This window comes from Neofelis nebulosa (assembly GCF_028018385.1).
Source record: "Neofelis nebulosa isolate mNeoNeb1 chromosome Y unlocalized genomic scaffold, mNeoNeb1.pri SUPER_Y_unloc_3, whole genome shotgun sequence".
Lineage (NCBI taxonomy): Eukaryota > Metazoa > Chordata > Mammalia > Carnivora > Felidae > Neofelis > Neofelis nebulosa.
The window spans coordinates 110,311-136,055 of record NW_026691919.1 but is presented as its reverse complement, the minus strand read 5'-3'; the positions used below and the strand labels follow the sequence as shown (position 1 = coordinate 136,055).

General features: G+C 42.2%; 1 protein-coding gene across 3 annotated transcripts in view; it reads right to left on the bottom strand.

Moving 5' to 3' along the window:
- The window catches only part of LOC131503600 (gamma-taxilin-like), a 34,814-nt gene extending 15,985 nt beyond the window's left edge, over nucleotides 1-18,829 (bottom strand). Inside the window, exons 1-4 of one of the 3 annotated variants that reach the window (XM_058715065.1) lie at nucleotides 18,629-18,829; nucleotides 18,025-18,125; nucleotides 3,541-3,844; nucleotides 1,351-1,442 (exon numbers count right to left, since the gene is read on the bottom strand). In XM_058715065.1, coding sequence (XP_058571048.1) covers nucleotides 1,351-1,442; nucleotides 3,541-3,829 — 381 coding nt within the window. In that variant the 5' untranslated portion in view covers nucleotides 3,830-3,844; nucleotides 18,025-18,125; nucleotides 18,629-18,829. The remainder of the gene's footprint in view (nucleotides 1-1,350; nucleotides 1,443-3,540; nucleotides 3,845-18,024; nucleotides 18,126-18,628) is intronic. The other 2 variants (XM_058715064.1, XM_058715063.1) reach the window with 2 other exon arrangements.
- Between the last annotated feature and the right edge of the window lie 6,916 nt (nucleotides 18,830-25,745).

The following is a 25,745-nucleotide window of genomic DNA, read 5'->3' as shown; positions in this document are numbered from 1 at the left end:
AGAAGCAGAAGCTTCCATCTGGCTGTTTCCCAGAGCAGATGTGTAGCTCTTGCCTTTCCTGACGTGGCAATCCCCAACAACTCTGATTGCTGCCATCTTTGCATCTGGACCGTGTGTAGGCCATTCAGAGACGCTCTAGGCCATTCCTGCTTCTCCACAATTTTCAGAAGGTGCCAGGTTGCTAAGTGGGGTATACTTGTGCCACTTGGAGCGGTAGTAAGTACAATTGTTCCAGCTCTATACTTAGAGTCAGTAATTCAGAAAAGAGTAACGTGTATGCTACAGAGCGGATGCTTTCAAACAGATGTGAATGGACAAAAGTCATCACTGGTAATTCACACAGACACTTCACAACCCACGAGAATTTCCGCATTTACCTTGGAACCAACAATTCTAAAACATTCCTGCCACGATTCTTCAAAATGTCCTATCCCATTCTTCACTTTTTTTTAACTTTTTTTTTTTTTTTTAACATGTATGTATTATTGAGAAACAGACAGAGACAGAGACAGAGCACGAGCCTGGGAGGGACAGAGAGAGGGGGAGACATAGAACCCGAGGCAGACTCCAGGCTCTGAGCTGTCAGCTCAGAGCCCGACGCGGGGCTCGAACCCACGAACCGTGAGATCATGACCTGAGCCGAAGTCAGAGGCCCAACCGACTGAGCCACCCAGGTGCACCGCCGCCCCTCCCCCCACCCCCTGCATTCTTCACTTTTAAACTGATGGCAGAGTTTCCTTGTTGAGAATGTTTCCATATACCCAAGGTGAATGCTACTTGAAATAACATGGGCCACAGACCAGAACAAACTCTTTATACAAGTCAGTTTCTTTGGAAGATGCAATAAAAATAGAAAATTAAAAAAATAAATAAAAATAAAAATACAGTGCCTGGCATATAGTGGATGCTAAGGAAATATTTTCCCGAGAAATAGTACTGTTTTACTACACTACTTCACAACACTCAACTTCAGTCAAATGGTTAAACACTTTTGAATCTAACCGTGTTTCAGGTCTACACTTTCTTAATCTACATATAGAAAATCATATCCTCCCAACTGTCAGGCATCTAAACGTATGATGGAAATGCTGACCTAGGAATGCCAGAGCTGACTGAGTTTTAGGAAAGCTATTCCACATCCCAGAGACTACTAAAATGCTGTATATCTAAGCATACCATAAAATGAGGCCATACAATCAACCTAAGTCTCAAGGAATTAGATTCTTACCCTCAATTTTGTAATGAAAAACAACTTTACATTTAAAACCATTCAAAATCACATCTCATAAGCTTATCAGGCACACGCACCTTTATTATATTTTATACGGGCTTTGCACCCTTAATACTCACAAGATCAGCATATGTCTTACAGAGAGCTGCCAGCTTCTCCTCTGGAGTTGAAAGAGTGTTTAAGGCTTGCATCAATAGTAACACTTCTTTTCCTGATGGTCCAAAAGGAATGGAGAAAAAAAAAGTACCAGAAGGATAAAATTAATCCAATCTGTCAATTCTACATAAAAATTATGTTCAGCTATCCAGATTATGATTTAAGGGGACATTAGATACAGGCTCACCAGTAAATCAGTGAAACTATTTTCAAATTCTTAATTAGAAGGGGTCAGCCTCCTCCCTGCCCCACATCGCTTCACTTAATAACTAACACTGCTAGTGGTCAGCTATTTGGCACTGACACTGTAAGAACACCACTGAATGAAAGTGTAAATACTCTAACTTAGCCACTGGTTCCAGATTAAGACATTTTACAAAGGGTAGGAATGTCTTCAAAAGCTTTCTGCTAGCCAAGTACAAGTATTCAAGGAAGTTTAAGACTACCTAAAGCGCACATAATCCACAGGGACACACACTTTTTCCAGTGACCAATGTGACTTATGACTGTTTCCTGGTGATTTACCAAGGATACTCTGGGTGCTAATCAAGATTAGGGCCAAGAAAAAGAAGTGGAAAAAAAAAATAGCTCTTTCCTTGGGGAGTTTTACAAGGATACTTTAATAACTGTGCCAGGGATGGGGCGACTGGGTGGCTCAGTCGGTTGAGCGTCTGCCTTCGGCTCAGGTCATGATCTCGCGGTCCGTGAGTTCGAGCCCCGCGTCGGGCTCTGTGCTGACAGCTCAGAGCCTGGAGCCTGCTTGGGATTCTGTGTCTCCCTCTCTCTCTGCCCCTCCCCTGCTCATGCTCTGTCTCTCTCTCTCTCTCTCTGTCAAAAATAAATAAACATAAAAAAAAAAAAATTTTTTTAACAGAGAAGAATGTGCCAGGGAGAAGCGGTAGCTGAGGTAAGTGGGGGCAAGCAAAGGGTGCTTCAAACTAAGTGATACGCTTCCTTCTGTACCCTGCGGGTAGGTACCTTTTTATTTTCTGAATTGTTCCCTCTTGTATGTAGGACGTTTCATTTTAAAAATCTGAAGACAACTTTAATAGTTGTCTTAAATTTAATAACTTAAATTAAGTTAGATAACCTTAATATTTTACAAACAACTATGCATGGGAAAGAGGAGGAGGAACAGGCTGACTTCAAAAAATACTCTGCTATGATAGCACACACAATTTCCGTAGTGAAACCATTTCTCAGTCTGTTCAAGGACAAATACAGAGGGAATACAATTACCGAATGTGTAAGAAGTAACAGTCCATGTCAACTCTAATTTTATGAAGGTTTTAAACTGTAACCATTTAAAACTATTTAACAATTTTAACCTGAAGCTATAATTTACACACATTGGTGGAGTGATGGGTTCTGAAGACACCTGTCTTGTTGGCGAGGAATTTTAAATCCTTCTCATATTCCTGTAATGTTAAAGTCCTACAGGGTGCTCAAAAGCGGATTTTTAACAATTCCAAGTTATAGGCAGGTACAGAACTCATGCAAATCAAACCACGTAAACGTTACATACAGTAGGAATTTTAAAAATTGAGAAGCAACCCGTAAGGCCAAGTAGGCGTTTTAGATTTTATTCCTCAAATGTAACATACCACATTCTAAGCCCTAACCTGTCAAACTAACAGAGCAGGAGGGAGAAAGCACACCCTGAAAAGCATTCTTGTGAGCCTGCCTTCTACGCCACAGAAAACATACACCGTTTCCAAATTTTAGTGAATAGTCTTTTAAATAAACTGAGCACATACAGAGTTCTCGCAGTAATTATTGGTCAGATTTCCACTCCACTCCACTCCACTCCACTCCACTCCACTCCACTCCACTCCATTCATTTAAAGGGTTAAATACAGGGCAAAACAACAGCACTGCTGCCCAAAGGCCACAAACTTTTTCCCCCAAAAAACAATTCTTGATTATTTGCAGAGAAATAATGTGATTCCTATGACCAGGCTTCCTACCTTGTCATATTCTCATCCTGATTATAACTGCCAACCTGTTCCAAGAACACAGAGGTGTGTTTGCACCTAACCACATCTTAAGACAGACTTAAAACAGACTATGTTCTGTCATTACCTGTGCTGCAGAAAGGCTAGGTAAAATGAGTAGCATGTGAAAATGTCCAAGCACTGAGCAGAAATTATTACCTAAGGTTTTTCCTTTGTTCCTGTTGCACTGTGAATCTTGCTGATCATCAGAAGGATCTCTTCCACCATCTGGCCCAGGAGGCTCCATTCTTGACTCTTGCGTGCAGTACACTGGGTTCACCAAATTCCTGTTCTTTCTTACACAGTTACTGTCTTCATCCTCTTGCAAGGAATGCCTGCTACTTGCGCGAGCAAAATTTGAGTCTTGGTGCTGAAGAGTATCGTTCGATTGAGAGTCACACAACCTATCTGCTTTCACCCCTAGCCTGCAAATTCTAGATTCATCCATTGTGCCACTCACAAACTAGAAAGAATGAAGAGGGGGAAAAAGAAATTTTAAAAAGGGCCATGGAAGGGGCTAAATCAACTGTAATGAAGGAAGGGGAACTATGCAGTGCATAAGAATACAGTTTTCCATCCTACATTGCTCATGTCTAAACACACTGTGTACTTTTCGTATGTGGTACAATCAGTGGGCCCATCATCATTTCACAGTTTTTTTCCCCCCTCCTTTCACAGTTGTTTACAAAATAGCAATGCCATTTAGAATCAAAGGAGGCAAAGAGTTGGGAAGGACTACCATAATGGTAGAATAGAAAACCCCGAGGCTCTGTCCCTCCAGCAAGTAACATGCTGGCAGAATCCACCAGAATCAACTTCTGCAGAACTCTGGGACCTTCTCAAAACTTACAACACAAACACAAAATAAAACTTATAACCCAAACGGAAGGCTGAGCGAATGAAAAAGCAGCTGTCTTGCAGCAGGAGAGAGCACTGTGGGATTTTAAACTTCCCACCAACCATTCCCTATACCCTACGTCAACAGTGACCATGGAGGCGGCAGCCCACACTCTTAGTGCCAGAGGGAACAACGCAGACATTATTTTCAAAGGATCGTGGTCCCAGTCAACCTTTCTGGCAGGTCTCTGAGAACCGTGTACGTAAGTTTGCCTCTGTTTTACTCTGGGGAGAGCTGTCCCAAGACTGAGGTAGCTTCCCAGGATGCTCTGGATACAAACATCCCAGCCACAAGTATTAACTTCAGCGGCTGGGTGTATGGAACAACAATCAGGAAAAAGGAAGTGAGAGAGAGAGACAAGCTAGAGGAGAGAGAAACTGGGAAATGAGATGATGATATAGGCTTTTTAAAAGTTCTGGCATCCGTCTGGCCTTCATGTAGAAGTGAAAGCTAACGTGTGAAAGCAAAGTTATCAACAGCCTGGCTACGCCGTTCAAAAGCAAGTGGAAACATGTCTTGTGTACTGATGGGGGGCCACCCTCTCCCTCTTCATGTCCTCTGATTTCTTCCTGTGTACCCTGACTTTAGCCACCTTAAGGAGGAGGATGGCTAGGGTCGGGAGTAAGGATTCCCCATCCCCCAATGGAAGCCAAAGGCCATACGCCTGCATCCCAGCATGCTGGTGTACCGTGGACAACAGAGGGACTCAAACTTTTATGTCTCTGTTTGGAAACAGCTACTGAAGTCACTGCCCCCATCTGAGTCTGTTCCATTGATTGCAATTGGGGCACACTTCACAGATCAAGGAAGTGAGACAATCAGCCATGGGCTTATTCAATGTACTGATACTGCGCTGCCCTAATCTGAATGTATGCTTCAGATTACTCTACAAATACATGTATACATCGGATATAAAGTGTAATATGCTGCCAGCGGGGATTCTGTCATTTGGGGAACCCACAAGTAAGTGCTTTTGGCGTCCACAAATCCTAATGACTCCTTTATGTTACAAGTCTCTGTGATAAGGCAAGCAATGGGCAAGCCTACCTCACATACCCGGTGTATCCTTTTGAAAAGCACCAATTATCTTGTCCCTGGGCTCCTGCAAACACTGAAGACTTATTCCAAGATGCTCTCCTGACTCTCTGGCCTGATATTCTCCTTTCGGGGTGGGTGAACTCAGTTTTTAAGACTAACAATGTAGGAAAAGCCCAACAGGTTTCATGTAACAAACTGAAATGGCCGACTCGAGGACTTAGTCAGCCAAGTCCCACCTCTACTTTACACAAAGAAGTGTTTGTTGTCATTCTGGAGGTCTGTTGCCTGAAGCAAAGCCACTGGCCCAGTGGGATTCAGAGGGGCTCTCCAAATTCCTGTTTCCTCTCCAAATCTCCAGTGTACCCGGTGACCTGGTTACAATGAAACCGAATGGCCGCAGCTGGCTGTGCTCGCTGTTTTGCCTCAGCACAAATTATGAAGAACCAAGAATGGACATGGCTGCTGCGTTAGGTGGAGTGAATTCAAGGTAACTCCTACTGCTCTGCTGCTCTGGCCTATACCTTATCTCTCCCCGGTAAGACTTGTTACGGCTCACTACTTGGTCTTCAACTTAGAAAAAAAAGACAGACTGGTAGATTAAGGACCTCTTCTTTAGCACCACGGAATGGGGAAATCAATCAAACCCACTAAATGAATCATCTGGGTTATTCACGTAGATGCCCATGGTGAGAGTGAAAGCAAGCTGTGGATCAAGCCTGCACCACCCAGACTGCCGCCTTTGCTACAGGCGGAATTACGCTCACTGACTGCACGGATCATGGCAACATGTACACCACCATCGTAGACTGGGCACCAAGTAAAACATTCTGTTTCTGATGTAGACGTTACCATTGTATGCTAGGCTTGTGACACAGGCTGAGAGTTGACCCAGTTGTCTCCAGATTGGGAAGGCCACAGCACACAGGGCACTGAGTGTACCTCCTGCTGGAAGTCTGAGTACCGCTGACCTTTGAACTATTGCCAGGGCTACTGGTCTCGGGTACCCCACGGCTACCTCCTTTTCAGGTTGTGGGGTTGCCACTCCACTCTGATCAGCTGACTCTCACCACAGCAACGAAGCCCTTGCCCTAATCGATCCTGTGATCACCTCCTACAGATGACCTGTGATCTGACAGTGGCACACCCCTTATCAAAGACCCACTAAGAATGCAGCGACGGTCCGGGTACGCCTTGTACCACCCATGTTCCCCCATCATCCATAGGCACGTAGTATTACTGGGAGTTAGGACTGCCCCTCAAAAGCCATCTCAACAAGATTCCCAACAGGTGCCAGGGTAGCGCAGTCAGTTAAGCCTCCAACTCCTGGTCTCAGCGCAGGTCTTCTTCATCTCAGGGTCATGAGTGCAAGCCCCACAATGGGCTCCATGCTGGGTTCCTAATATTACCTCCCCACCTTGTCCTTATCTACACACCTTGGAAATGCGAGTTGGGCCAGTGAATGCAGCTGCCCCCAGAAAGGGATCATCCCCTCTGTCTCCTCCCGGGTAATCATCATCGGGGCCAATGCGGCAGAAGAAATTCAAAGAATCCTGACCATAGCATTCTTAGGCTGATGCTTGCCTCATTCCCCCGACAGTAAAACCGAGTCACCCAGGGGGAACACTCTCCAGGTACCAAATGGGGCCTAGAGGATTCAAACGTTGCATCAGCTACCTGGAGTCTCTTGTGGGACTGACGTGGTCCTCGATCACAAGGATGATGGCGTACACTGTTGAGTACAATGCCCAAGGGATATCCCTAGGGTGATAGTCCACACCGGTCAAAGAGGAGAGAATGCATCTCTGTGCCGTTTATACAACTTACCTCAGCCCTGAAGTACCTAACCTTTCTGGACAAAAGGACTGCCACAAGTAGGGGATGACTGGACAAAAGGTAAAGATGTATCTCCTGGAAATACCGGAGATATTTTTGCGGCAGTTACCAAAATGTACGCATTGAGGCAGGAACGGGTTAGGCGAAGGGGTGCTGGGGGTGGGGGGAAGGAAGAGCTCCTTGGACTGGACACACTGCTGAATGTGCCTTCCAGCCAGACAGCTCATGACAATTTGACTGCAATTTAAATGGATGTAGCTAGCAGGGGATGTCCCCGAACCTGCATCTCCCAAATAAAATACATGTGTACCTCACTGAGTGTCTGCCCTGCCTTCCTTCCTCTTAGGCATCACCAGCTCATTCCAGGGGCAGAAAAATGCCATCCTCCCGATGTCATGGACTGGCCTCGGGCAGGCCATTCAAAAAGGGGATATAATTCAATTACTTACCTGCAAACTCTAAGACTCACCGGCTCTCTAGGGAGTTATGCTGTCAAGCACTCTGAACTTGTGCCACTTGGGGACACTGATTGAAGTCCTCCCTGGGAAGCTCCAAAATCATAAACAACACTTTCTTTCCAAAGGTACCATGTGTACCTCGTCTTTCACGGAAGTTGTGCACTAATTTGTGTCCCTCAAGCGTCGTCTATCTTAGCGGTGGTCATAATGGATCACCAAGTGTTTAAGTCATAACAGATCATCAAGTGCTGAAGTGTTTATATATATATATATTTTTCAACGTTTTTTATTTACTTTTGGGACAGAGAGAGACAGAGCATGAACGGGGGAGGGGCAGAGAGAGAGGGAGACACAGAATCGGAAACAGGCTCCAGGCTCCGAGCCATCAGCCCATAGCCTGACGCGGGGCTCGAACTCACGGACCGCGAGATCGTGACCTGGCTGAAGTCGGACGCTTAACCGACTGCGCCACCCAGGCGCCCCAGTGCTGAAGTGTTTAAATACCACTAGTACTCATGTAGCCCTCAGACAACTGTGAAGTGCTCTCCAAAATGACGCTAGCTTTGGTTCCTTGCAGGAACCCACCCGAGAACAACTAACTCCACACGTAGGTGGGTTTATGCCCACAGCGCAGGTAGTTTTATCCCCACAATGGAAGTCATTCACGAACCAAAGGCAGTCTGAAATCTGTCCACAAATTTAGTTGAAATGATCAACAAATGGCTTCAAGGGAGTCTCACCTCCCTGGCCAGAGTTATTAATGATGACAAAATTGCCCTAGACCTCTTTCTTGCGGACCACTTGTGAGTGTATCTTGCCATGCCTCAGGCCAGTGGAAAGGTCAACACCGGGCCCCATCCGGCTTTCTGATGGTCTATGAGACTTCCTCAGCCAGTTACAGCAGGGCAGGGTTGAAGTTAATCCTGCCACTTGGGCTCTTCCTCATGCTTGGAGTCCTGTTGATAGTATCCTATGAGATAGACTGGAAAAATCTGGTCCTGGGCTATGCTGGTCAGAGTGAACAAGTGTGGCCAATGGGCACCCAACAGAAGATTCACCAGAACCTACGACAGTGTTTCTGCCTCTCTTGTGGGCAGAGACACGACACACCTCCTGTCTTTGTTTCAGACTATCTTTTCAAGGATGCCCTGGGGAAAAAAATAAGAATGGCATCTACTTCTAAAGCAACGGGCAGATTTGCTTACTGCCTACGTTTCCAGTTGCTGCTGTAACAAAGGGCCACAAACTCAGTGGCTCATTTATTATCTTATATCCCTTCTTGAGGCTCTGTGGGAGAATCCATTCCCTTGTCTTTTCTGGGGGCTACCTGTGTTCTTTGGCTCGTGGCCCTTTTTTGCATGTTCAAAGCCAGTAATAGCAAGTTAAGCCTCATGCATAATGCTTCCCCCCCCCCCCGCCCCCCACCACCTCGCCACCGACTCCTCTCCCCGTCTCCCCGTCTTTCCTTTGCAAGGATCCTTGCAGTTTCACTGGGCCCATCCGAAGACTCCCTCAATATCCTAACCTATGCCGCCGCATCTTTGCCAAGTCCCTTTGGACAATGAGGTCATTCATGAGTCCTGCTGAAGACATGGGCGTCCTTGAGCAGGCACTGTTCCTCCCACCACACTGCCCATTATTAACGAGTCAGATCCCCTAAACCTAGCATTACTCTTCTGAAATGCAAACATCATCTGCTTCTCTTTACACCACCAGGCTCAGGAGACAGGTGCGTGCATGCGGGCCCTCAGGTAAATGCAATTGTAAAAAACTCTTCTTCTGTCTCGAGGTTTCTCCCCGTATTCATAAAATACTGCCAAGTTATCCGTTTGCAAGTAAAGTAAAATCTCTGGCCCTCCACAGTTTCTAGTTACCATGATTTTTCAGATTTGGGTATCTGCCCGATATTTTCTAGAAAATGAATGAAATAAGCCCGTCAGGATAAACAACAGAATTTGTCGCAATGGGAAAACTTCAAACTTTCAAATGCAAATCAGAATTTTGGATAATTTCAGTCAGTCACCATGACTCCAGCAGCTTCCCAGTACATAATGGCTTTTCTGCTGAGAGTGACAATGATATCAGCAAGTATGATTGCCTAATATTGGACAACAACATTTGGAAGAAGAATGTACGTCAGTGAATTCAGTATTTTCCACATGACAAGGCATTACAAGATGACTGAAAGGTATAGGATCCATCTGAACCATGAAATACAGCACTGGGTTTTCACAGGACCCATTAAAACTTTTTGGTAGCACTGTAGACTCCAAACTGGAGTCCTTGGTGCTTTTTAAGGAGTTTTAAAAATAAAATTAAGTAATATTTAGATAACTTCTTAGGCCGAAGAAATTAAGAACTGCCGCCCTCAGGTGTAAATAAGGACACACACAAGACGATGGCAGGAATAAAAACATAATCTAAGAAGAATTTGTACCTTACAAATGATCTGGCAAATCCAATTTTAGGGAAAATGCCCTGGCACTACGTGGGACCACAGGACCAACCACTTCCTTCTTGGTCAACTATAACTTATAAGTAAGTTATATTTATTTTTTAAGTGACTGGCATTACCAAGCCAGGATAATCCAAATAGGAGGTGAGGAAAAATGAATCCTAAGCATTTCCCCTTGCTCTTCACTGCTCTGATTAAACCATCTGGAACAGTGATATAATCCCTCATTTAATACTCAGAAATCCTTTCCAGGCAGGTATAATGAACAGTCTCGGTGATGAGCAACTTTAAGAAGTCTGTCCGTGTACAAGAACCAAAGATATGGACAAATAAAAATGCATTATCATTATGACCTATCACATTCTGAAGAGTAAGTTCTTCTGAAAGTGGTAATTGAGCTCTGGTAGGCAATAATACATGGACAAAATAACTTAGTAGGAGTTACTACAAATACTTCCTGCTGGCAGGCAAAGCATCTGGGAGAAGAAATATAAGTGCTAAATATAGGGATGAAGAAATCTAATTTTCTGCAGCACTGAAGAAGCCAAAATTGACCAAAATAGTCTGGCAAACGGTCTGTTATGAAAAGGGTCTTATAGAGTTTCTAGTTTTATAATCTCCATGCTAGTAGTATACATACTAGTAGATTCCTTATAGACGAATTCTAAAATGACAGTATATATTAGACTAAGTACTTTGCCTTTTAAAACAATCACAGAGGGTTATATATTTCAGATTTCATACCTGTGGCGGTTTTGTCTCTAAAACTACGATGAGCTAAAAACCACTTCTAGCTCTAACTATATATAATTCAATGACTATTTGTACTCTGAGAGATACAGGTACAAATCTATATTGATATTGGCAGCCAAATAATCAGGAATCCAAAGATTTTAACGTCCACTGAAATATGCTTGGACCTGACCTATTTTGCAGAGTGGCAGGGGTTGAGTCACACAACTAGCATCTTTAAAGCCAGAGAGTCCTAAAATATAAGATGGTCCTCTACTTTTGTGGGTTAGCTAAGTGCATCATCTGTGTCCCAATTTTCTGAAGCCACCTTTCTCCAGCTCCATGTGGACCAATCATCATGCCATTTTGAAACATCAATGCTTTTTTTATTTGTCCTACTTTCCCAGACCACTTTAGCATTTGTTAACACACAACTGTGGACTTTCTTCAACAGAACTTACAGTGAATGGGTCTCTCTACTTCACACTTCAAACAATGGTCAACCTGTAATTTACCTAAGTTACACTTTGAGGTGCTTTTTCCGAGAATTCCAGTGCACCCATACCTCCAAATCTGTATCTAACGTCCAGGTGGGGCTCAAATGAGTGAAACCACAGGTATGAAGCCTAGACGGTTCACAATCCACCTGGTCTCTAGATCTCACGAGATTTCTGACACTTCCTAATCACATCCCACCCTTAATTAAATTTACTTTCATTTAGTAAAACTATTACTCATTTACTTGCCACCAATATTTGCTCACACTCAGCAAGAAGGCTTTGCCCTTTATACCCTTAACAACTGAGGACTGTGCTAATAAGAGACAGCATGAGACATATGGGACAGATAATGGTCTTAGAGCCAAAAGAGCCCAATATTTTAACATATCTCTTACCACATCCTGTGCAGCCATGGTGAGAGCTAAACACTCGTTACCTCATCTGTAAACTGGATGGACAGTACCTACCTTATAGAGTTGTGAGAAAATTTGCTATGATCAATATAAACTGCTGGCCCACTGCGGAACTACTGTAATAATTTGTGAATGAGGGATTCTGTAAGATGCATGCTATGTTAGCTTCTTATTACTGTTGTTAACAAGTTACTATCAACCTAATGCATTAAAAATTCACATTTATCATCTTACAGTTATGAAGAACAGAAGCTCTCAGGCCTCCTTCTCGAGGCTCTCAAGGAGATTGTTTTCACACCTTTTCCAAGTTCTAGAGACCACTCCTTTCTCCACCTTCAAAGTCGGCAGCAGATTCTTCAGATCTCTCTCTGATACCTGCCCACACCTCCTTCTCTGAGTCTCACACTCCTGTTTTCCTATTATAAGGATGCTTGTGTTTACACTGAGCCCACCTACCCAAACAATCCAGAACAATCTCCCCATCTCAGCACACTACTTAATCATAAGTGGGGAGTTCCTTCTGCAGGATAATATACCCACGGGTTTCAGAAATTTTTTTCTCTTACCACATGTTAACACAACAACATTTCTTAAAGAAGAAATGATGTTCTATGGCATAAATTCTAGAAGCTCTTATTCCCCACCACACCAGTCTACCTTACAGAAGTAGAAAAAATGTCATCATAACAAGTAAATATTGCTTACAGCAGGTTAAGCGGTGGAAAGTGGGAAGACGGGAGGGGCATTCTGGAAACAGAATTAAAATCAATTCCCAAGACCATAAACATTAACAAAAGTATTGTGGTAGCACAGGGAGACCACATTGGTTATCTGGTAAATCTTTTCCATCAAAGAGCAGAATTTACACAGTCGTAACTACCAACATAAATTCAACTAGGACATGGATAAAACCACAAAACTATAACCTCTGGGTCTGAATGGATACTAAAGGTCACCTACTATCTGTATCTACTCTCTTTAATGCTGCTGAATACTAACATTAAATTGGTATATGCTTTAGATGTTTTAAATACAGTCACACCCGTTTGATTATCTGAAAGGTACTTATAATCATATTGGGACCATGGGGAAAAGGAGAGGTAAGAAGAAAAAGGAGGAAAAGGAATTTACTTGGGACATTACTTTAAACTCTACTTTACATAAACAACACGCGTCCCTGAAGCAAGGTCTGTCATTTGCCCTGTCAATTATACAATTATGTATCAATTCTAGATAGTCTACAGATAACTCTAGACAATCACAACTGTATGCTAACTATACATAATTCATTAGGAGCTATTTCACCTAACCAAGTTAAAAAAAAAAAAAAATTAACTAAGTGTGTTATCTGGATACCACCACCTTACAAAATTAAGCTTATGCAAGAGGGAGGGACATGACTGAAAATAATGAGGCAGGTTTTCCATAAAACCATTCCTACACTAAGGCAATGATTAAGATCCCCAAAACTGTCCAAATTCACTTTTTTTTTTTTTTTAGAAGTCTGGAATATAATCAACACACCCACCAGGGGAGGGATAAATGAAGAAAGCAGCTACTGCATATCTGTAAGAGGACAGAGTGACTTTATAATTACCTGCCTAACATACACTAACCACAGCTTGAAAGCGGCTAGCATTCCTGGTGTGGTCTGCCGGTGGCAGAGTGGCTAATAGAAACCTTGTTCTTAAGAGCACTGATGATGGGTTTTGACCCATACAGTGGCTCCAAAGGAGCCTTTATTTTGCTACTCTCTAAACGAACTCCCTTGGGCTGGTATAGCCTCCGAGTGCCAAAGTTGTAGTAACAGCCACAGCCACCATTCTGGGCTAAGAATAACAGGTAAGGCAAACAACCTAAAAATGAGAAGGTTGGAGAAGAAAGATAGATGGAACAGAGCTTTGAAAAGCCTCCAGGTATACCAGGGAATCCAGAAGACCAGACATATGTAAGAGCAGGATATGCTCAGAAAAGACCTTAAAGATCCTAAGGTTTTACATCTTGCTATGTTCAAGGAGGAAGTACGCGCTAAGACAAGTTTTAAATGGCCTAGCCAAGCGTTAACGGAGTTCCCTAAAAGAAACCCACTTGTAAAGACTGAGTTTGGTTTTTGTTTTTGTCACTCCCAGCTTTCAAGGAAGTATCTTTCATATCATTATCTAAAACAGATGACTTCCAGGACCATACAAAGTATATATTATTTTTGCAAAACAGCTCTCCATAAAGAAACCATAAAGAGTTAACTGAACAAACAACTATAATCTATCACAAGCAGCAAGAACCCTAGCTAGTGGGGGAAAGATTCTGGTATCCACAGTTCAGTACTCACAACTGCACATTTCTTACTCACTGCCTTCTCTTGACCAAAGTTTAGTCAGCCTTCTTTCCATCCCACAGACCCCTAATTTCAGGCTTACCCATGAGTAAGCACTAAAATACAGATTCTTCCCCCTATTAAGAAGTCACCCCAAGTAAGAGCTGATTCACACAGCCCACCATGCCATATGCTCACTTTCTTTGCTTGCTCATTTCCCCTGAAAAAGTTTTTACTAATCTTGCTTACCCACCCAATAAAAGAAAACCCACTCTCTGACTGAGATACTTTCAGATTTCTACAATCAGAATGTTCTCCATATTGCACCGGTCTCTTTAAATAAGGTGTCTTCTTACCAAATCAGAATTTGATTTTGTTTGATAGTAACATTCGCCACATTTAGTTGCCAACAAAAAATTATAATGTGTGCAAAGAAACACGGAACTATGGGCAAATCACAGGAATAAAACAAAGTAAGAGAAAATGTCCCTTAGGAAACCTTGGTGTTGAACTAATTACATGCATGTTTTGAATTACCTGCTGGTGTAAATATGTTACTGAGAAAGTTTTAAAAGTAATAAAATGTGTGGGGTGCTTGGGTGGCTCAGTCAGTCGAGCGGCCAGCTTCAGCTCAGGTCATGAACTCAGGTCATGGGTTCAAGCCCCGCGTCAGGTTCTGGGCTGACTCCTCGGTGTCTGGTGCCTGCTTCAGATTCTGAGTCTCCTTCTCTCTGCCTCTGCCCTGCTCATGGTCTGTCTGTCTCTGTCTCTGTCTCTGTCTCTCTCTCTCTCTCTCTCAAAACTAAACATAAAAAAATAAAATAAAATTTATATGGACAAAGTGCTAAATCGGGAGAACAATGTATGTACAAAATAACAGCATCAGTAAATAAAAGTCAAAAAAAGAACCACAAACAGAAATTCCAGACCCAAAAAGTACAGTAACTGAAATGAAAAACTCATGAAAAAGAGATTCAACAGCAGAGTTTTTAGCAGGCAGTAAAATCAGTACACTGGAAGTCAGGTCAACTGAAATGGTACAGTGTGAGAAACCGTATGAAAAAGTGTGAGAAAGAAGAATGAAAAGAATCAACATGCTTAAGAGACCTGTAGGCATACCAGCACACACATGATGGGAGTTAAAGAGGAAGTGAATACAGAAGAGCAGAAAAAAATATTTGAAGAAAATAACAGCCACTAAGAGACAATAGGAAGTGGAAAAATTTCTCGTATCTGATAAAAACTATTAATCTACACATACAAGGAGCTCAACAAACTTAAGATACGATAAATTCAAAGTCTATCCTTCAAAACAAAAGAGGGCATTAAACATCTCCAGACAAACAAAAGCTGGGGGGATGGTGACAAATGGTAAGTGGAGTAATTGTGTTTGCCGATCATTTCATAATGTATTAGTATGTTGAATCAGTATGCTGTATGCCTGAAAATAATATAATATTGTACATCAACCACACTTCAATAAAAGTAAATAAGATAATAAATTCAAAGCAAAAGAGAAGGAGAGAATACTTTATTACCAGACCCACACTACAAAAAATGAAAATGAAGATCAGATTTGAGACATCTGAAAATGAGACAGAAATGAAAGGATATTACACATCAAGTCAAAGCCATACAAAACAATAAACTACTAAAGGTACCTACATAAGATAAACACAAAAGCCAGTATTACTGTATTTCTGTTCTTAACTTCTTTTTTTCCCTAGGTGATTAAAAGACAAACTACAAACAAAAATAAAAATGTTCCATCTATAAAGATGTAATCTAAGACAATACAACAAAGAAGATGGCAAAACTGTATATGAACAGACTTTCAGTATACTACTGAAACAAACTTGGTAGTAAGTCAAATTCATTTGTTATAAACTGAAGGGGCCAATTGTAATACCCAGAAAACAACTATAAAACTAACCAATATACACAAAAAGAAATGAGGGAAAAAAATTCTACACTACAAAAAAACACAAACACAGAAGAAGGCAGTAACAGAAGGAAAAAAGACTCATACCAAACAAAACACAGCAGAAATAAATAAATAATAAAAAGCATAATTAATTAATTAATTAATTAATTAGCAGAAGTAAATTCATCCCGGTTAGTAATTACGTTCAATGTAAATGGAGTAAGCTCTCTAATTAAGGGGCCAAGTACGACACATGGATTTTAAAAATGAAGAGTCCAACTAACCGTTTTCTACAATAGACTCAGATAGAAGGACACAAACAGTATGAAAATGAAAGCATGGGGAAGGGATACTTCATAAAAACAGTAACTAACGGAAAGGTAGAGGGGCAATGCTAAAATGAGAATCGGCCTTCAGGCAAAAATTGTTACAAAAGACAAAAGCATCATATTTTGACAAAAATGTCAATCCACAAAAATTAACAATTACAACTTTACATACATCTAACAGAACCCCCAAATATATAAGCACTAATAAACACAACAAGGGAAAAACAGGTAATTCTGTAATAACAGAACCCAATCAAAGCCATCGTCTTAACAGAGGAACAAGGGAGTCACTTGTGTTTTAACTGCCCCAATATTTAAAAAATAACCGAATAATTACACATTATTTCTGCTTCCTGAAAATATAAGGGAAAAAAGAGGAAAAGAGGTTTACCTTGAGAAGTATTTTTTTTCCCAAGTCAATGAGAAAATTTAAAAACTAAAGAATGTACCTAAAAGTGACTTAAAAATTAAAGAATGTACCTAAAAGTGACTCCTGCAGATAGCAGATATTCACCCAACTTGAAATGAAAAGAAAGAAAAGAAAAGAAAAGAAAAGAAAAGAAAAGAAAAGAAAAGAAAAGGAAAGGAAAGGAAAGGAAAGGAAAGGAAAGGAAAGGAAAGGAAAGAAAAGGAAAGGAAAGAAAAGAAAAAAAAGAAAAGAAAAGAAAAGAAAAGAAAAAGAAAAGAAAGAAAAGAAATTCAAAATGAATACCTTATCCTGTTAACGTTTCAATCCCAGTTAAATGAGAAATCAAAACTAGAAAAATGCCCAGAAAAGCATAAGCAGAGAACTGTACAGTTGGTAGACAAAAATGAATCAGCTGAGACGCTATCATTTTCAGACTATTCATGTCCAACTATTAACACAAAGGGTCATTACCTTAACCTTTCTAATCTGGTCATTTAAAACACTAACTGAATAAACCCGTGTTCCTAATCCAACCACTTTCTATCCTCATCCGAAGGAGCATAAAGCAGAACTTATGTTACAATTTTAATCAGAGTTCTCCCTGGGGGAAGGATCTCTAAAATCACTGCCACACAAAGTGACAATTTTGAATTTCTAGGTCGAATCTGCGACTTCGCTTTCAGCGCTGCACATACTGGATCTTTCCTGCACATCTTTCTTGTGTGGAGAGTGAGAAGTTGGGGGGGGGGGGGGGGGCCAGGGGGGGGCGGGTGGACCCTGAGAAGTTAGTAACCCATTGTACTGATACCTGAAAATACCTAACATTGGAAACAGACCCCAAAAAGCTAGTTCTTGACACTTTGCTCAATTATAAACTTGACCTTCTGAAATTCATTAAACATGTTAGAAAAATATTATTTCGTGATTTCATACAGGAGTGAATGTTTTAATATGTTCAAGTGAAGGCGAAAGAAACGGGATTTCCAAAGCCCTCGTCTGCAATTCTCGGCAACAGGGCTGCGAAAACAGCATACCGTTAAGGAGCGCATCCGCATGCATTTGCGTGACCGTTCCCCGATTCTACAAACCGATCGCAGAACTAGTGGATTCTCCCATTCTTAAGGAGGTCTCCACTTTCTTGTATCCAGGGAGTGAAAACTCCTTGCCGTAAGTAAAATAACGGAAATTTTCTAGAATGTGTCCCAGCAAAGGCCAGGCAGGGGTAAGCCACTCAAAGCACAGAAAAAAAGAGAGAAAGGAAGAAAAACGTAAGTTAGAAAGACAAGTTGTTACACGACGATCCCGCCCAATTGTGTCGGACTGAAGTCCTCTGGCATCACCTCGGCATCGCTGCCCCCGCGTGTCGCCAAACGGGTGATGCCAAGAGCCAAGGTTCAGGAACCACGCGCCCATACCAGCTACTTCACAGCAACGGACCAGCCTGTGTGGTGGCGGAAAGGAAAGGCAGAGCAGGAAAAGGAGACGCAGCGTAGCCAGCGCCTCCGCGCCATTACCGAACTACGCAATAGCTCGCTAGTTCTGCCAGGGCGCATCCACAGCAACTCTGTGCACCCACCGAAGTCCCAGGGCTAGCTATTGACCTCAGTCCCGTCTCCCGACTGTGGTGCCCAGCGCGGGGAGCACTGGGAGCAAGATCACCAGGCTCCAAGGCCCCCGCAGCGACATTCGCACGTGGCTGTCACACCTGGCTCACCCGCACCTGGCCTTCAGATAGGGCTGCGTCCCCTGCCCTTCCTTCTCAGCCAAGCGCCCCCAAGCCCTAGCGGTCTTCCCCACCCCATTTAGTCCTACACACAGGTAAAAACACACACTCGCTCCCACAGTCATCGCCCGGGAGGAAACAAAGCCAAATGTTCGTCTCGTGGCAAAGGTTACCAAACAAGCGTTAACAGCCAACACGTAAAAAACAGTATTCTTCCTCACCTTTTACCTTGTAGTCGGTGGCAAGCCAGGCATTTCCCCCAGTGACCTAACTGAGGATGGTGGGTGCCTCTTTCAGCACTACCAGTTTCACCTGAGTCGCGAAGGATTGACGCAAGCAGCCAAAATGTGCCATTTAACCAGCAGCACGGAAGCTTTCAAAACGTAGCTTTTAGGTTCTGTACCTCGGCAACCAGTCGCGCACGAGAGGTATTTCACGTGACCGGAGGAGGTTGTCCTTAGAGGGGAGGAAGTCGGGCAGGATGGGGAATGTTAAAGGCTACGCTGTCGCTCTTTGGGGCCAAAGTTTCAGTAAAGGCCGTGAGGCGTTGCCAAGTCCGGGGTAGAGACTCCGGATCGAACTGGAACTGGCACTCCGAGCAAGCTGCGTCGCTGTAGCTCCCGAGCCCACAGCGTAATTCGGGGCTCTGAAAAAGTGAGCGTGCCCACTGGGCTGCGCCGGCAGCCTTCTGGGATTTGTAGTTTTCCGAGGAAAAGGTCCTGCTTATGGAAGGTATTCGAAGAACTTAAGAGGTATTCCAGTGTTTGGGAATGTAATAATAGATCAGCGTTGAGTGAAAGCAGCCATACACTTGTGTTTTAGTTGGAGTTTAACCTAAGGTGTCCTCACACTTCTCAAAAAGTGGAAGACTATTGGCTTTCATGATTTGTCTGGTCTCCAACACTTGCCCAGAGCCCGCCCTGCCAGCAGAACTTTGACTGTCATTTACCAGTTACAGCTTATTGGGAGATAGGGCTCTTGTCTTGTTGAGGGATTGCTGACCAACCCGGGCTTCCAGAACAAAGCTCCGCAAATAGTCGGCCTTTAGTATTTCCTGAATAAATTCTACTGTGTCCATCATCTGTTTCACTGATGACATTTACAATAAACTTGGTTTGCTGAATAGCTTTTCTTTGTTGTTGTTAATATGAAATGTTGCTCCGAGGGTTCCTGATACATTTGATACATGTTTCCATCTCATACAATTAGAGCTCCAAGAATTAAGACTTTTTTAAAAAGGTATAATTCACTACATCAAATTCTCCCATTTTTAAGTATGCAATTGGTAATTTTTATCATATCCATAAAGGTGTGTGATCATTACTATATAAATCCAAAATATTTTTGTCACCTTCACACGCACACGCGCGCGCGCACACACACACACACACACACACACACCATGCTCACTAACAACCACCTCACATTTTCCCTTCACCCTAGCAATTGATTTCTTTTGACTTCAAGATTGTAGTATCCATGAGTTCTTCATTCTTTCTAGGGCTCATTATATTCCTTGGATTTACCACATGTTCTCTATCCATTCATCTGAGGATGAATATTTGTATTGTTTTCAATTTTTGTCAATTGTGAATAGGGCTGCCATGGACATTTCTGTACAAATATTTGTGTGACCATCTGTTTTCAGTTCTTTTGGGTGTATACTTAAGAATGAAATTGCTGGATTATATAGTAGTTATATGTTTAACTTATTAAGGAAGTGACAAAAGTGTTTTCCACAGCAGTTGCACAATTTTATGTTCCCACTAGGCGACATATTTATCCACATTCTCACCAACATCTTCCTAGTATTCATTCGTTTGATTATAGACATCCAGTGGTACCCTGTTATACTTTTGACTTGTGCTTCCACATGTTTAATGATATTTATCATCTTTTCCTGTGCTTATTGGCTGGCCTTCTGGAGGAAGGGTCTCTTAAGATCTTTTGCCATTTTAAAAATGGGTTGTCTTTTATCGTGGAGATATGAGACTTATGCACACATTCCGGATATAAGCCCATATCAGATAGGGTTTACAAATATTTTCCTCCATTCTGTGAGTTACCTTTGCACTTTCTTCATGATTTCTTTTGCTCCACTGTTGAGTTATTTCTAGCGAATGTATTCTAAGTCCTGAAGGGTAAATGGGGAATTGCTGAAACGTCAGCAGTGTTCTGGTCTCAAGGCTCTTGGATGCGATAGCATTATCAGAATAGAGCCCCATGATCCCCCAAAGGATAGTTAGGTACAAAATTGGTTGTAACTTCCTGGCACTCATTGGAGATGCACGTACTCCCTGCATGTTTTTCACATAAACATCAGACGATCCTTTGTTTTCTCGTCCTATACTTTGGTACTCTTTAATACTCGTATCTGATAAAATAAGAAATAAAAGCTATGTGCAGTTAGCCGCAGCTACTGTTTTCACTGGCTGAGGCAGCCCTGCATGTTCACTCAGTCTAAGTGTCTGAGAACTTTTTCTTCGGTGCACAGTAACACCCCACAAAGGTTTTTGCTATTGATGAAACCCAGTTAACTTACTTGCACGTAAAATTTATTTTGCACTTGTACTTTGATGTCATATCTCAGAAACCACTGCCCAATCCTAGAACATGGTGATTTATGACTATGTTTTCTCTGAAAAGTTTTCGAGTTTAAATTCTTATGTTCATGAACTTACACCGTTTTTAATAGTTTTCGTATATGGTGTATCATGGAGTCCAACTTCATACTTTATTTGTTGATAACTCATCCTAGCACCATTTGTGGAAGAGACTATTTTCCCCCATTAAGTGGTTTTGACATTCCTTCTAACCATATGTGTGACTGTTTATTTCTGTCTCTAAATTTTATTATTGATCTCTATGTGTATTTATACGCCATTACCATACTCTATTTGATTTTGTAGTACATTTTGAAATTTGGAAGTATAAGTCGTATGGTTTCAAGATTGATTTGGTTTTATGGGTCCCTTGTAAGTCCGTGTGAATTTTAGAATCCCCCTGTGCGTTTCTAGGAAAACAAAATAAGCACAGGTTAAAAACAACAACAACAACAAAAAGCCAAGAGATGCTTTGAAAGGGATTGCTTTGAAGTGGCAGATCTGTTTGGATCATCTGTAGGCCACCTGTTAATGAGCACAGAAGTCTTTGTACTTGTTTTAAGGTCCTTTTAAAATTTCTTTCAACAATATTTTATAGTTTCAATGTACAAATCTTGCACATCTTTGGTTAAATACATTCCTATATATTTTATTCTTTTTGCTGCTCCTGTAAATGGAATGTTTTCTTAATTCCATTTTTGGACTATTTATTTCTAATTTATAAAAATACAATTAGTTTTTAATGTGTTGATCCTATTTAATGCCACTTTCCAGAATTTACTTATTAGGTCTAATAGAAATGTTTATTGCGTACTTATGTATGCTTGTGTTCGTTAGTACTTTCCACACTGGATACAAAAGCATGTTTTTGCAAATAGTATTACTTTTTTCTTTGCAAATATGGATGTGTCCAGTTATTCTGTTTCTCCTTAGTGTTGAGGGTTTTGGGAGATGCTTTGAGTCAAAATGGGACCTAACTTTCCAAGATAAAACTTATACGACCAGATTAAATAAAGAGAAGACTTAACATTTAGCCCTTATTTGTCAAGGAAAGTTCCAGAGCCTCTTATCTATTGAAGGAGAAGTCAGAAAAAGGCTTTGATAGAATTCCCTTTCCCTCCTCCTCCCCACCCCCCACCCAGCTTCAGGCACAATTATTGGCAGATTACCGGGCACTTATGATCACCTGCAGCCGGGCAGTGTGATCATTTCTTGCAGTTGACCAGAGCCTAAAGCTTTCTTGTGCTGGCAGGTGCCTGGTACTCAGTGAAAGAGCACCGACTCACCCTAAAATACTAGAAGATGACCTTCTAATTTGCGAAAACTGGGCCGTGTCTGATATATTCACACTATCTCTGCAGTCCACTGCTCTTATATGTTCACACTATCTCTGCAGTGATAGGCTGCTCTTATTTACCCTTAAATCTACATAGCAGAAAAATCAAAATTCCACCAAGGATAGATGGGAGAAAGCTCAGCCAGAGCTACCAGCATTGACAGGCTTTTGCATCCCTCAAGGTAGAACCCATGGGTTTTATGGAAGTGCTCTCCCAACTGGCATTGTAGTGTTCACCAGTGACTGTGTATTTCTTTATGACTTCCTCATTCAGTTGTGGCTCATTTCACAAAACAGAATAAACACATGTTCAAAGGCAACAAAACTGTTCTTTCTGTGACAACTAGTCTTTCAGGACTCTGAGGTTCTGGAATACCCCCTTCTGTTCCTACACTGTGACATAGACTGAGAGCCAGGGCCACACAAGTGCGTTTCCACTCAGCCAGGTAAAATCTCAAAATTTACAGGGAAAAGTAACGCATGTTGCCAAGTCACCAATACTCTTCTTCCCATTCTCCGTGGGAATTAGATTTAATCATGGTGAATCTCCAACCCACCCCAGAACTTATTCAGCTGTCCCTTTAGGAATTCACTCCCTCAAGGATTAGAGGAAGAGTTAAGATGGTGGGGAAGTAGGGGGACTCTGGGCTTTCCTTGTCCCTCAAACACAACTGGATTAAGGTCGGACCACTTGGAACACACAGGAAATCCATCTGTGGAGAGGCAGAAGGATCTCCACAGTTGGAAGAAGACAGCTTGGCAGGATCGAGGTGCGTGGAAGTGGATTGGGGGAGAGAAAAATGGCAGAGCTGTGGAGGAGAGTGAGCCATTTTTGTGGAGACAAAAGGGAGACAGAGAAACAGGGATAGAGAAAGTGTGGGATCATTTCACACAAGGGGACAACCTCTCTCTGGACCACAGACTGGAGAGCCAGAGGTGCTGAGGGTTGCTGTGTGTGTGTGTGTGTGTGTGTGTGTGTGTGTGTGTGTGTTTCAATCAGCATTTGGAGCTCAAACTCCAAGGTTTGGGAAATGCATGACTTTCTCTGGGGAGGGTATGTGAGGTGCACTCCTGGACAGGTGGGGGCTGGCCCCAGAGGGCGTAGGGTGGTGTAGAGATCTCCAGGGTGCATGGGGGGGGGGGGGGGAGGAGCAGTGCCCTTCCGGGAGTACTTTTGGAGCAGGGTCTGTTACCTCTTCAAGGACAAAAGACCCCGCAGCTGCCAGCCTAAGGCTTTTCGTCAGCAAGGGAGAGAGGTGCACCCAGAGGGAATATCAACTTTGCTGCTGTTAGCTGTTCTGCCTCATAGATTTGGTGCTCTCTGCAGGCATGGGAGTGCTTTTCAGGGACAAAGGATATCAGATACAGTGTGGAGAGGCTCTACTCCGGTGAAGGCTCTACTCCGGAGAAGGATCTGCACGTGCCCAGTTTTTTAAGACTTTGGGTTTTGAGTCCCAGCTACCCACCAAAGATAAAACACAGGAGAACTGTGGTGCAGGGTGAGCTGCCTGCCGTCACTATTCTATGAGGGCTGCCTGAACAACAGGGGTGTGAGATCCCCAGTCCAGGGAAGAGAGATTGGGGTGGTGCCATTTCCTCCCAACACCCATGCAGTGGGACTTCAGAGAGCAATAAACAGTCCCCAAAGGAGGAAGGACCAGCTCAACACAAACTCTGCCCCCCTGTGCCTGAAACTGCATATTTTCTGGGTCAGGACTTCATCTGAGCCAAGGCAGTGGGCTGGTCTTCCAAAAGCCCAGCACAGACAGCGCCCCCCATAAACCGAGTGTACTGAAGATCCAGTGTTTAAAACAACACTTAAAGTTTAGGTGGAAAGTTTAGGTGGAAATAGGACCAGGTTTGATTTATTTTTTAATTTATTTTTCTTTTATTTATTTTTTCTTTCTCTTTTGGAATCAGGCTCATAGTTTCTTTTTTATTTCCTTCTCTCTCTTCCCTTGCTTACTCTCTCTCTCTTTCTCTCTCTGCATCAGATTTTTTTTCTTTTTTCCTTTTCTTTTTTAAATCTTTTTTTTTCCCCTTTAGAATCAGGCATATAGATTTTGATTCTCTATTTGATTTTTTTGTTGTCGTTACTTTCCTTTCCTCTTTTTTTGGTATAAAGGTTTTTTTTTCTCTTTTTCCCAGGCTTACTTCAACAAACAAATCAAAGCACACCTGGTTTAAAGTTCAAACACTCAGCTCTAAAAGCAAGGAGGAGCTCTGCAGAGGAGTAACCAGTGGGAAAGAGAAGCCAAACACAACAGGACAGTGCACACAGCATGCACCTGAAATACAACCTGAAGTGCCAGGACCTGGACTGTTTATGACCCCTTTTTTTTAACACAGTAGTACTCCCAGGGGCAGAAAACATAACAACCTTTCAAAACATGCAAAAGACAGAAACTTAGCCAAAATAACAAGCTGAAGAAATTCTCCACAAGATAAGGGTCAAGATCAAATCAAGACCAGGGATTTGCTCAAAACAGATATGAACAATGCATCATCTGAACAAGAATTTAGAACAACAGTCAGAAGACTACTAGCTGGGCTTGAAAAAATATATGGAAGACATGAAAGAAACCCTTGCTTTGGAGATCAAAGTCATAAAAACTGGTCAGCCCGAGATTTAAAAAAAAAAATGCTATCACTGAGGTCCAAAACCCACTGGATACACAATGAGTACTGAAGAGGCAGAGAAGAAAACAGAAAATATAGAAAATAAAATTATGGAAAATAATGAAGGCGAACAAAGAGAAAGAAAAGAAAATTATTAGATCACTAGGGGAGACATGGAGAAATTAGTGATTCCATAATATGAAAAAAAAAATATCCAAATAATAAGGCTTCCAGAAGACGAGCAAAAGGCAGAAGAGAAATATTGTTTGAACAAATCGTAGCTGAAAACTTCTCTAATCTGGGGAGAAAAGCAAACATTCAAGTACAAAAGGCACAGAGAACTCACCTCAAAATCAACAAAAACAGGTCAACACCATGATATAACACAGTGAAACTTGCAAATTACAAAGAGCAGCTAGGGACAAAAGGCCCTTACTCTACAAGGGTAGGCACAAAAGGGAGGTAGCAAACCTGTCCACTGAAACTTGGAAGGCCTGAAGGGAGTTACAGAAAATATTCAATGTGCTGAATGGGAAAAAAATATTCAGCCAAAAAATTCCATATCCAGCAAGGCTGTTATTCAGAATAGATGGAGAGATAGAGACTTTCCCAGACCAACAAAAACTAAACAAGTTTGTGACCACTAAATCAATCCTGCAAAAAATTTTAAGGGGACTCTAGCAGTGGAGGCAAAAAACCCCCCAAAAGCCCAAAGAAACAAAGACTACCAAGAACTAGAGAACATCACCACAAACACAAAATCTACAGGTAACACAATAG